This window comes from Adelges cooleyi, unplaced genomic scaffold (genome assembly GCF_023614345.1).
Source record: "Adelges cooleyi isolate 19-005CV unplaced genomic scaffold, UGA_ACOO_1.1 ACOO_flye_CR_arks_rails_tigmint_CR_PRNA_39, whole genome shotgun sequence".
NCBI lineage: Eukaryota > Metazoa > Arthropoda > Insecta > Hemiptera > Adelgidae > Adelges > Adelges cooleyi.
In genome coordinates, this window is record NW_026096067.1 from 590,614 (window position 1) to 602,789 (window position 12,176).

Consider the following 12,176-nt stretch of genomic DNA (forward strand, 5'->3'; position numbering starts at 1 on the left):
TTAATTTTGACTATTTGAAATAGGTATATGCGTGGCAAGCTATAATTAATAATAAATATAATACAATGACCAAAAATAAATATTATACTACTATAAAAAAAATACCATACTTAAAGGTATAGGTATACATTTGTCAAATTTAAATATTAATTAAGTCATGTATAAAAAATTAATTTCATAAACTGACCAATTAAAACTATATAACTGAATCTATTACTTGGTTACCTACCTGAATCATCAATATCGTTATAAGCTTCAAGAAACTCACCTTGATACCCAATAATTGTGAAATGTTGTCAATTTTAAAATTGACCTTCTGATGTAGTAATATTATAGTGAAAAAAATAAGTTGTATTTTCCCAAAAGTAACAAGTTTACAGACTTATTCCAAGCGCCACAGAATTATTATAGAGCCATTTAGTCACTAATTTTCACAATAATATATTTACTCGTTAGTTTATTACAAATTGAACATTACAGTTGTGACAAAATTAGTTAGATAAATAAACAATTCAGTCTACAAAAACCTATTGCTAAGTTTGACCAAAACGAGTCTTGCCACTTGACTAGGTAACTGTTAATAATAAACAAAAAACTAAGATATCATTATATTGTATTATCGCTTTGCTTATGATTTACGCAAGAAAGATTATTTAATAATAAAAAATAAAATATTTATTTCAATTCATATATTAACGTTAAGCCTGTCTCGACTCGTTTTGACAATTTAACAATACACACGATAAAACTATTAGACCCGAATAACAACAATTACCGTTAACGGCCAACGATTGCCATAATCCATATCTTTGCATAATTCTTACTTTGAGAAATTCAATTTGGGACGAGATGCCCAAAAGATGACAGTTTGTAATTAATTTAGCTACTCTGGGGGAGTGAAGTATTTTGTTTCAACTTGTGTGGGAATCGTCGAACCCAGCAAATACCTCTAGTGACGTGGCCGACGACTAATCGATTGCGCCACACAAGTTCAGGCGCACAGGAGCTACGTTATTGAATAAGTATTTATTTTTACATATTTTTAATGTTAAACACACAATATAGAAAACAATACTTGAAATATATCTACTGACTTTGGACTTAAAATAATTTATGGTGAACACGATAAAAAAAATAATAAATAAAACACTGATATAAAAAATGAGACTATTTAGTACGAGAAGGCAACAGTAATAATAAATATTGTATTAATCGTTAAATTATAACAATTATTGTATTAAAGTTTAAGGTTAGAGTTTATATTAATAAAATTACTAATAAAATAACAGTTTTTAGTGATTTAAGTAGAAAACATAATAAGCGATTTTGTTCCTTTTAACGTTAAAATGTTTTTTTTCAAAAAAAAATTCCGACCGACATTTTGAGACATCAGATTTTTGTGTTTTGGATAAAAAATGCAACAAAATCTAAAACAGTATTAGTTTGCAATCTCATTTCTATCTCATTAGTTATCGTTTTAAGGGGCTTATGGAAAAAAAAATTGTAATAGATATTGTCTTTACGGGGTTTTATTTTTAAATAATTAACTCGTATAAATATATTCTTAATATTATTTTATAAATATTATTATGATTTTACACGGTATGAATAAAAAATACAAACATTTTTCTCCCAGATAATTAATAACTCCTACCGAACAACGTGAACGCAGCGGCTGGTTGTCCACATTCCGGATGCAGGCAAAGCGTCTTGGGGCCGATTTGATTTTCAGGTTCTTTCGGCTGTTGGTACGGTATACACAAACTCTTGGCGCCCATAGTGGCCGTACTCTGCTCCTGGGATCCCTCGACGGAACTCTGTTCTACTACCGTGTCTTTGGCGCTGTCCTTTTTGATGAGGTCTTCGCACGGCGGTCGCCCGCAAAACGGTATCAGAAGAATATGCTTGCTGTCCAACAGAGGACAAAACTTTGACCAATCTTTGCACACGACCATTTTGGCGTTCATTTCGTTTCTGGCTTTTTCCAACATCGAACTTTGTACGCGGTCCAAAATATCTTGGATTTTCTTCGGGAACCCGCTATCCAGGTCTCCTTCTTTTCCCAGGGAAACTTCTATTTTTTCGCTAGTGTCTCTACGGATAGCGATTACACGGCCGGCTTCCATGTCTTTAGGTCCGATTTCAATTCTGAGCGGAACTCCCTACAAAAAAAAAAACAAACACAAAGTGTTAACAAACATGAGAAAACATTTTTTTTTTTACATTTATAGTACCTTCAATTCCCAGTGGTTGAATTTCCAACCGGGTGAATAATTATCCCTCAAGTCGGTCTCCGCTCGAATACTGTTTGGAGACGGGACCGGATCTTGATCTCCCAAGAGTGCGTTCTTCACGGAATCGCACAAATTCAACAGTCGATCTTTGACGCTCGGCTCTGTGCTGGCGCCAACGCCACACGGTACGATAATGACCTGAAATCAATTGTTATCAAGTTCAAACCAATCCGTCCAGCTACAACAACACCTATAATACATAAACAATCCCATTGTTTTCCGTTACCTGAACCGTTGCGACTTTGGGAGGCAGCAGAAGACCGCGGTCATCGCCATGCACCATCACCATCACTCCAATGGTCCGTGTCGTCATACCGTAAGATATTTGATGAGCGTACTCAGGCTGATGAGTGTCTGGATGCTCGAACTGAACATCAAACATTCGTGCGAAATTCGTTCCCAAGTAATGTGAGGTGGCCGCTTGAATGGCTCTACCGCTCGCCGGAACGTAGGCTTCGACGGTGGTGGTAAATACGCCGCCAGCAAACTTCTCCTTTTCGGTTTTTTTCCCTGGCACCACGGGTACCGCAAGCAAGTCTTCGTACACTTGTTTATAGAAATCTAAAACATCACATTGGCATAAAATTCTACAATCAAATCAAATTTCTCAAGTTATTTGTCGCGGGTTAAGAAGAAGCGCTCTTCTTTCCGAAACGATGACACTCGACAGTTCAATACTGTCCAACGACAATGTTGCAATATTTTTTTTTATGTATTGAAAAGAAATCATTGCTGTAAGACTATTTCCTTTTTGACGATTATGATTTACCTAAGACTTTGAGTACATCCCGTTCGGCTTCATCTTGGGTTGCGTACGCATGATGACCTTCTTGCCATAAGAATTCGCGAGTCCTCAGAAACGGTTGAGGATGTTTGAACTCCCAGCGCTAAAAGAAAACATTAGGACAATTTCAATGATTTCAATGGGTTTCAATTATTTTAATAATTGCATTATTAACGTTCGAATTATTCTCTCAATTTAATTTGTCAACAAAATTGAGACGCAATAACATTTTTTTCTTTTATCATATACGTACCACTACATTATTCCATTGGTTCAACTTCAAAGGCAAATCTCTGTAGGATTGAATCCATTTTGCAAATGCTGGATACATAACAGTTTCACTAGTAGGTCTGATAGCAATGTGTTCTTGTAATTCTGTATCGCCAGATTTTGTTACCCATGCTACCTATAGTAATTTTTAAACATACAACGAAACTATTAAACACAATGAATTGAAACAATCGTTGTCTTTATAATTAAGAGCAATATATAACCTTAACATATCACTGTATTTAAACAGTAATATTATAATTTATAATATTGTATATTATAATTTGTTAAAAGTGGTTAAAGATATAAAATTTAAAGTGTTTTTTATATAACTCTTACCTCTGGTGCAAAATCTTCTATGTGCGCTTTTTCTTTTTCCAAAACCGCTTTCGACACAAATATTGGAAAGTAACAATTGCGAACGCCCAATTGCCTTTTGATAACATTGTCAAACCATTTTTGTAGCTGCTCCCAAATACCGAACGACCATGGTCTTAATACATAACAGCCGCTAACATCATAGTACTCAATCATCTCTCCTTTAGTCAACACCTGAGAATACCAGTCAGGTAAATCTACAAACTTCTTGGCTTCTAATCCTAACCGAGTAATTTTCTTCACACCAGCCTCACTGGCGTTAACAGAAGCTGTTGATTTTTCTTGTTTTTTCTTTTGGTCTACTTTTTTATCACCTTTTTTATCTGATTTTCCGACATTTTTCTGAGATGGTGGCGCTGATTGAGGTTTAGAAGTTTGAGCACCAGCTTGATATTCTTTACCGACAGTACTTTTGTATTCTGCTTTTAATGCTAAGAGCGCTTTAACAGCTTCGGATACAGCGTCTTTACTGGCACCCGATGATTTCAGCTGTCGTACTTTGTCTCCCTGTTCGGTCACACGAGCATAGAGTTGCTCTTCTTGGTTGGTAGTGCTAGGTACATTGGTCGGCTGCGTGGGAGCAGATTTTGCAGGGGGCTGATTAGGTTGATAATCTTTTCCAGCAGCTTGTTTATATTCTGCTTTTAATGCTAAGAGCGCTTTAACAGCTTCGGATACAGCGTCTTTACTGGCACCCGATGATTTCAGCTGTCGTACTTTGTCTCCCTGTTCGGTCACACGAGCATAGAGTTGCTCTTCTTGGTTGGTAGTGCTAGGTACATTGGTCGGCTGCGTGGGAGCAGATTTTGCAGGGGGCTGATTAGGTTGATAATCTTTTCCAGCAGCTTGTTTATATTCTGCTTTTAATGCTAAGAGCGCTTTAACAGCTTCGGATACAGCGTCTTTACTGGCACCCGATGATTTCAGCTGTCGTACTTTGTCTCCCTGTTCGGTCACACGAGCATAGAGTTGCTCTTCTTGGTTGGTAGTGCTAGGTACATTGGTCGGCTGCGTGGGAGCAGATTTTACAGGGGGCTGATTAGGTTGATAATCTTTTCCAGCAGCTTGTTTATATTCTGCTTTTAATGCAAGGAGTGCTTTAACAGCTTCAGACACAGCGTCTTTACTTGCACCCGATGATTTTAGCTGTCGTACTTTGTCACCCTGTTCGGTCACACGAGCATAGAGTTGCTCTTCTTGATTGGTAGTGCTAGGTGCATTTGTCGGCTGTGTGGGAGCAGATTTTACAGGGGGCTGATTAGGTTGATAATCTTTTCCAGAAGCTTGTTTGTATTCTGCTTTTAATGCTAAGAGCGCTTTAACAGCTTCGGATACAGCGTCTTTACTAGCACCCGATGATTTCAGCTGTCTAACTTTGTCTCCCTGTTCGGTCACACGAGCATAGAGTTGTTCTTCTTGGTTGGTAGTGCTAGGTACATTGGTCGGCTGCGTGGAAGCAGATTTTGCAGGGGGCTGATTAGGTTGATAATCTTTTCCAGCAGCTTGTTTGTATTCTGCTTTTAATGCAAGGAGTGCTTTAACAGCTTCAGACACAGCGTCTTTACTTGCACCCGATGATTTTAGCTGTCGTACTTTGTCACCCTGTTCGGTCACACGAGCATAGAGTTGCTCTTCTTGGTTGGTAGTGCTAGGTGCATTTGTCGGCTGTGTGGGAGCAGATTTTGCTGGGGGCTGATTAGGTTGATAATCTTTTCCAGAAGCTTGTTTGTATTCTGCTTTTAATGCTAAGAGCGCTTTAACAGCTTCAGATACAACGTCTTTACTAGCACCAGATGATTTTAGCTGTCGTACTTTGTCACCTTGATCGGTTACACGAGTGTAAAGTTCATTTTCTTGGTTGGTAGTATTTGCACAATTTGGAGTTTGAGCTTGATTGCTTTTTTTTTCTGATGCTGCTGAATTACTACTACTAACTGTTGCTTGTTGCTTGGTATGACCATCTGGTACAGAAAACAAGATTACAGGGCATTCTTTGCTTGTGTGAATACTGAAAAAAAAAATAGTATCGAGTTAAACAATGTACATTTTTTATATTTTTAAGGAAATTACGATTTATGAAGAAAATATGAGTCAGGGTAAACAACAGATAAGAGCTATTTCTTAATAGCCTATTTGGACCCCCCGGTACATTGGAGTGTGACAAAAATGTTTTCAGTATTTTTAATAATAACATTAAGTAATTTTGATGCTAATACAATGACACTAAAATCAAAATCCTAAAAATGTTTGTGTAAAATATATTTGAATTATGTTTAAAAGAATATTGGTAAAATGTATTCTACTTATCAATAATAAATTAAGTCATAGCCTATAATAATATTAAATATAAAAAAAAACAAAATCATAAATGTATAAATACCTAAACGGCTGATAGGGAGTGTCGCATATGAAGTAACCAGGCCGACGTTGCAACTGTATAACTTGGCCTTTTTTCACATTGCGCAACTCTGGATCACCCAACATTGGTACTTCTAAACGAGTCTTACACGACGATAGATCTTCCAAGTCGCTTACATACTGTTTGAAATCTTCATCTTTAGCCAGTACAGGTTTACTTATTAAGTGATTGAAAAATACACAAAAACATGGTACAAGCGCTGGTACGTCGGAAGATTTGTTTTCAGCAGGTACAATTTTTGGCAGCCATGTAAGTTTTGTGGTTTTTTTGTAATCGGTATCATTTAATGCTGTTTTTATGTTGATCGATTCAATCTTGCCACTTGAATTTCTAAAAATCAATCAATAAAATATATTAACACTCCTAATTGGTTATATTTAAAATTGAACTAGTATAAAATACAAAAATAAGGCGACAAATACAAAAAAAACAAAAAAAAGAACTCAGAATTCTATAATAATTACTTGTCGATTTTAGTCACAATAACGTTTCCCCAGTTTATGAACGTGACTTTAGCTCCAACGCCACTACTAGCCAAGCCCTCGGCGTCAACATAATCGATAAGCAACGTAGGAGTGATCCATACGTCTTTTGTGCCCAAGTCAGGATTTTTTGGATGTCTCTGTACATTCTTTATAACATACGGTTCTTTAACATCTTCAACATAGACCGGAACTGATGCGTTTAGTTCCACCGTAGTATGACGTGGAGCCACAGGGTCTACTATACGTTTGTTAATCGACCAAATTTTATCCCACTCCATCGTAACGACTGTACGAGAAGATCCTTGAGCAATAATAAATTGACGCAGAGCTTCCACTTGCATACCTCTCCTTAACACTCCTCTAACAGTAGGCATGCGTGGGTCGTCCCTTTAAAAGACAAACAAATTACATTGTAAATACTTTGTTTGACACGAAATAGTAAAATGAACGACTTACAAAAAAAAAAAAAAAAATAAACATAAGAGTATAATATGTTTGCACTTGTTATATTGATGGCTTAATGCACACTTATCACAAGTAGACTTTTTTTCCAAATACACTTTTTGATATCAATGAGCATCAGTGTTTGATACTGACTAAGACTTAAAAATGTTTGATCTCAAAATAGTAATAAATTTAAATTTAAAGTAAATCGTTAGAAACTTTGTTTCGCTCTCCTGAACAAATTCAATTTTGCGACATGATAAGTGTGCACTAAGCTATCGATTTAGCCTTTAGAAATTTGATTTACCACTTACCAGCCATCCACCAAGCCTTCGTCAACAAACCACGTTAATTTTCTTTTAGACAAAACAGTGTTGGTCATGTTCAGTCTACTGTACGACCAGACATAAGGCCGAGGGTTCAATTCCAGCGCGTCACAAAACCAATAGTACTGTTGATCTCGGTCGGCGTATTCAGTTGTACGTAAAGCATGTGTCACACCTTCCAAACTGTCCACTATTGGACACGCAAAATCGTACGTGGGATAGACCCTATAAATTGAAAATAAAGAAATTTAAATATTTAAATATAACATGTTTTAATACGAGAAACAACTAAGAAATATTTGATTTACTTGTATTTGTTTCCAGTACGAGGATGAGTCTCAGGCTTACAACGGTAAATCGCAGGATCCCGCATACATCCGTTGTCCGAGAGCATGTCTATTTTGGCTCGGACACAACATTTCAGTCCAGTAGGGGTCGCGCTCAGCATCTCGTTCCATAATTTCACATTTTTATCGACAGCTAATGGAAGATATTTGTTTGTTAAACGCGATATCTTTACAAGATAAATTATTTAAGTTAAAATCCATTTTCAAACTTATAAATATTTACAATTGTTGCGGTTTTTCGATTCTATTCGCTTTTCTCGTTCTTGTTTCATTGTTTCCGGATCTGTATCATCGACATACGCCATTCCTTTTTTTAACATTTGTTCACACAAGCTAATCATTTTGTCGAAATAATTTGACGTATACGAAAAGACGTCCGGCTTGATTTCAAGTAGTTTTACGTCTTCCAAAATAACCTACAACAAAAAGTGTAATTGAACGTTTAAACTTAAAATTTAATTTAGCTTATTTCAGCTAGAAACCTTTTCGTAATCTTCTTTTTCTTTGGCTGGATTCGTGTCGTCAAATCTCATAATCAAACGTCCCTTAAATTGTTCCTGATAATACTGATTAAGAAGTGCGGCTTTTGCATGACCGATGTGCAAGTACCTAAAATTACATTGTTAGGTACACTTACACATTTTACACGTTCCTACTTGTCAACTGTAATATCCTTTATAAATGTGTTCTATTGTTTTTGAAAACTTACCCGCTTGCTTCAGGGGGAAACCTAACGACGACCTTTCCCAATTCAGCTCCAGGAAGTTCAACAAATTTCCCTTGTTCCTTCGTGTCAGGGTTTGAATTTTTCGTTTGACTCTGGTTTTTATCTTCGGCATTTTTGAAAGACGGCAAAGAGGAAATGAATTGTGACCATCTTTCAACGTGAGTGAGCTTGTTTGACACGCAAATGGCTTTTTTGTCTTGCAAATTTTCTAGCCAACAGAATACCACAATATCGGCTATGGTCAAAGTCGTACCTACCAGATATTTTGATGTGGTCGATGTAGCACTTAAACTTTTATCCAAATACTGAAGTTTTTCGACCTGATTTTTCTTTTCGTCGTCGACAACAAAACTCAGCCAACTGTCTACCAACAATTGTTCTTCTATGTCTTTCCCATACAAATAAGAACAATTGGTTTTTCCTTTATTCGATGTGCCTTGTTTATTTGACACTAGCCTGGCTATATAACGGGTCAAATCTATATCTTTATACGAGTTAGGCACTTGTACACCATTTATAGAGATTGAAGATTCGGTCTCTTTAATCTCGATTGATGCTATTTTAGCAGTGGTATGTGAAGCGGCTAAAACAAGACACAAAAAATTAAATTAAAAAAATTATAAGAACATTTTTAAATTTTATATAGTTGATATAATCATTTTAGTACGGTAATTTAGTTTTGACTTCAATATAAATCTTAGGTTAACTTTATACGTCGTCGGCGTAATTTGTAATTGTCATACCTGAATTAGGCCGACAATATCTTAAAAAACAAGTTTTGAAAAATAACACTTAAGGAATGCTGATCTAAAATGAATTTAATAAAACTTTTAAAACATTTTATGTATTAAGTAAATAAATATAGCTGCAGCCAAATCATTTTTCGGGTAATGTTCAACAACAGTGTTAAAAATGTTAAATAAAATAATAAAACATTATTATTAAAAGCATAACGTAACAATATTGACTAGGACAAATATTACTATATTTGTTAAAACTGTATTTTGAACTCTGTATAATATTATATACAATATATGGATATTGTACCTGAATTATTTTGTACTTTTATAGGTTACTCTAATCGCGTTCAGGACATATTTAATTGTTAAAATCAATTGTTTAACTGTTCAAAATCAAAGGGTAGCAAGATTGTCTGTATTGTTTGTTTTTCGTCGTAACAATATAATTTAGTATTAATGACAAATTCTTTTTAAAGTATATACTTTTACTTCAACCGTATATTTAACATCTATTAAGATTTACTTTGAATCTGATACTAATTTACTGTACTGATTTACTTTTTTTTTTGGTTAGATTGAATTATTGACATATTTTCTGTCTCAATCCGTTCGGATCAGTGAAGCTAATAGAGCATTATTATAGTACTTTTACTCACCCAAACGCCGGTGGTAAATTTTTTCCGCCATCGAAGAGGTATTCCGTAAAATTAACGAATGCTCTAGATAATTAACCCGAACGTCGTTAAACGCACATCAAACTGTATTGTAATTTGTAAACAAAATAAAATTGTTTATCCAAAATTGTTGCTTACCGCAGTACTATTGCGTCAACGAGTAACGCTGACACGTGTAATAGGCACAGCAGTAGCTGTGAGCTTTCCCAAACAAAATATAATATTATAAATGAAAGGTCTGCTGTTTAATTCACGTTGAACGCGGAGCCACATGAAACAAAACAAGTGAATGTAATGTAATACGGCAATATAATATTGAATATTTGACATGTGGCCGGTATCAGAGTAGCTGCTGCTGCTGCTGCTGTTTGATAAGTGAATTTGATAAGTGATAACAGCACACGATATTCTGTGATAACAGTTCTTCCAAATGATAAATTTTGTCATTTTTTTCATTAATGCAATATGTATAATATTACAATCGAAGTTGATTATCAACTGATAACGAAATTATTACTATATAGTACATTTAATTTATAAATTATAAATATAAATACAACAACCAAAGCCGCTACTGTAGTAGTGTTAATAATTTTTTTTTTATAATTATAATTCTAATAGCACAATCAAAACTTGACCTTTTAACGCCTATCAAGAAAACGGTAAACTTGAAATTAAAAGAAAAATTGGAATCAGTCTTATTAATACGATCTAAAATTACATTGAGTTGTTTTTTATCAAACTTCCGCCAAAACTAAGAAAAATAGGTAACTTAAAAAGTTATAAAACTAGAAAAAAATAATATTTGTACGCCTTGTAATTAGTTAGAATGTACTTATATGATATTTTTTCCCGCTCACAATTATCGTCCCTTATTTTCTATTCTTGTTTTATCTGATAATACTAATTTATAGTTCTCTATTATAAAAAAAAAACATATTTTATATTGTTATTAGTGGTAATTGTCAGCTAAGCAAAGATTTAAGTAACGAAAAATATGATATTTGATTTAAATATCACACAAAAATGTCTTTGAAATAATAGCTATCTAAATAAAAAAAATATATATATCTAACAGGGGAACAAATGTACCCAATGAACTTAAATGTACTTTACATTATTTTGTCTATTTATTTTAGCTAAAAAATGTCCAAAAAAAACTAAAATTTAGTTTTATGTTCTCGACGAGGTGAGAATAGGGCTAGAATACTATTATTTCCATCCACATACTTCGTCTATAATTTAAAAAGCAAATAACACAAAAATTATTTAATACATTACAAACCAGTTTTTGGTGTCACTATACTTAATGGATGAACTAAATATTTAGGTTAAAATTTGACTTCTAAAAGTTATCTTAAACATTTATCCTTTAAAATAATACCTACTGTAAAATTGCTGAGTTTTAATTTACTATAGTAATTATAATTCAACTTAAGTATATAACAAGCTCCATTTGCCAAAACAAACTGAAATATTTTTTATGTATTAAAAACACTATCTGTACTATTTGCAGTAAAATAGACAATGAATTGATTATATTTTTTAGCATGGCATATACCCCAAAATGTTTTAACATAAAAAAAAACCATTTCATTTTACCACGGGTTTTCAACTATTTTTATAATATCTGCGATAAGTTTGCCTTACATATAGATATATATACAAAGTTTATATTTTGTATTTGTTTATACTTAGCTGTGGAAAAGTAGTCTACAATGACAATAACAACCCTTCACCCCACCCTCCCAATAGGTCTTGCCACTAGACGGTTGGCGGTCAGCCACCAGGATAATAAAACATTAGAAGTTGTCTTGTGTAAAATGACACATAAACCACAATCAAACGTTATCCAACTAGTCTAAAAAAAACTAAGTATTAAAATATATATAAAAAAAAGCACATTTGAAAAAAAATGGTTTTTATACTTTTTTAGGTAATAGAAAATTAAATAAGAATTTTACTAAAATAAAAAAACCAATTGGGTTCGGTGGGGCTAAATCACATATTGGGGGGGGGGGCAATGCCCCTTTAGCCCACCCCTAAGTCCGCCTATGTATGGCAGTGTCTGTTTTCCCACAAGTTGTATCACTTGGCTTGTTTCCTGCTCCCAACAGTCACAAATATGACTGTGATTATAACCACAAAACACAACTAATAAAAACAATAGCGTTATGCTATTTTCGTATCCGAATGTTTCACGAAACCAAAAAAATTAACGAAGACATAATAGGTAAAAATAAAATAAAAACATTGACGCGACTTGCAATATTTCAGAATGTTTAGTA

The 12,176-nt window shown here is 34.2% G+C and overlaps 1 protein-coding gene across 28 annotated transcripts in view; it reads right to left on the minus strand.

Moving 5' to 3' along the window:
- Positions 1–1,511: 1,511 nt before the first annotated feature.
- Positions 1,512–12,176, minus strand: part of LOC126841529 (bifunctional glutamate/proline--tRNA ligase-like) — a 93,107-nt gene continuing 82,442 nt past the window's right edge. The window contains exons 1-16 of one of the 28 annotated variants that reach the window (XM_050578077.1): positions 10,027–10,222; positions 9,871–9,933; positions 8,457–9,057; positions 8,230–8,356; positions 7,971–8,163; positions 7,709–7,880; positions 7,389–7,625; positions 6,610–7,017; positions 6,107–6,475; positions 5,208–5,734; positions 3,688–4,988; positions 3,332–3,484; positions 3,064–3,181; positions 2,521–2,855; positions 2,235–2,432; positions 1,512–2,162 (exon numbers count right to left, since the gene is read on the minus strand). In XM_050578077.1, the coding sequence (XP_050434034.1) occupies positions 1,641–2,162; positions 2,235–2,432; positions 2,521–2,855; positions 3,064–3,181; positions 3,332–3,484; positions 3,688–4,988; positions 5,208–5,734; positions 6,107–6,475; positions 6,610–7,017; positions 7,389–7,625; positions 7,709–7,880; positions 7,971–8,163; positions 8,230–8,356; positions 8,457–9,057; positions 9,871–9,901 (5,292 nt within the window). In that variant the 5' untranslated portion in view covers positions 9,902–9,933; positions 10,027–10,222 and the 3' untranslated portion in view covers positions 1,512–1,640. Of the gene's footprint in view, positions 2,163–2,234; positions 2,433–2,520; positions 2,856–3,063; positions 3,182–3,331; positions 3,485–3,687; positions 5,735–6,106; positions 6,476–6,609; positions 7,018–7,388; positions 7,626–7,708; positions 7,881–7,970; positions 8,164–8,229; positions 8,357–8,456; positions 9,058–9,870; positions 10,223–12,176 lie in introns of those variants that run through there. The other 27 variants (XM_050578090.1, XM_050578091.1, XM_050578092.1 and 24 more) reach the window with 27 other exon arrangements.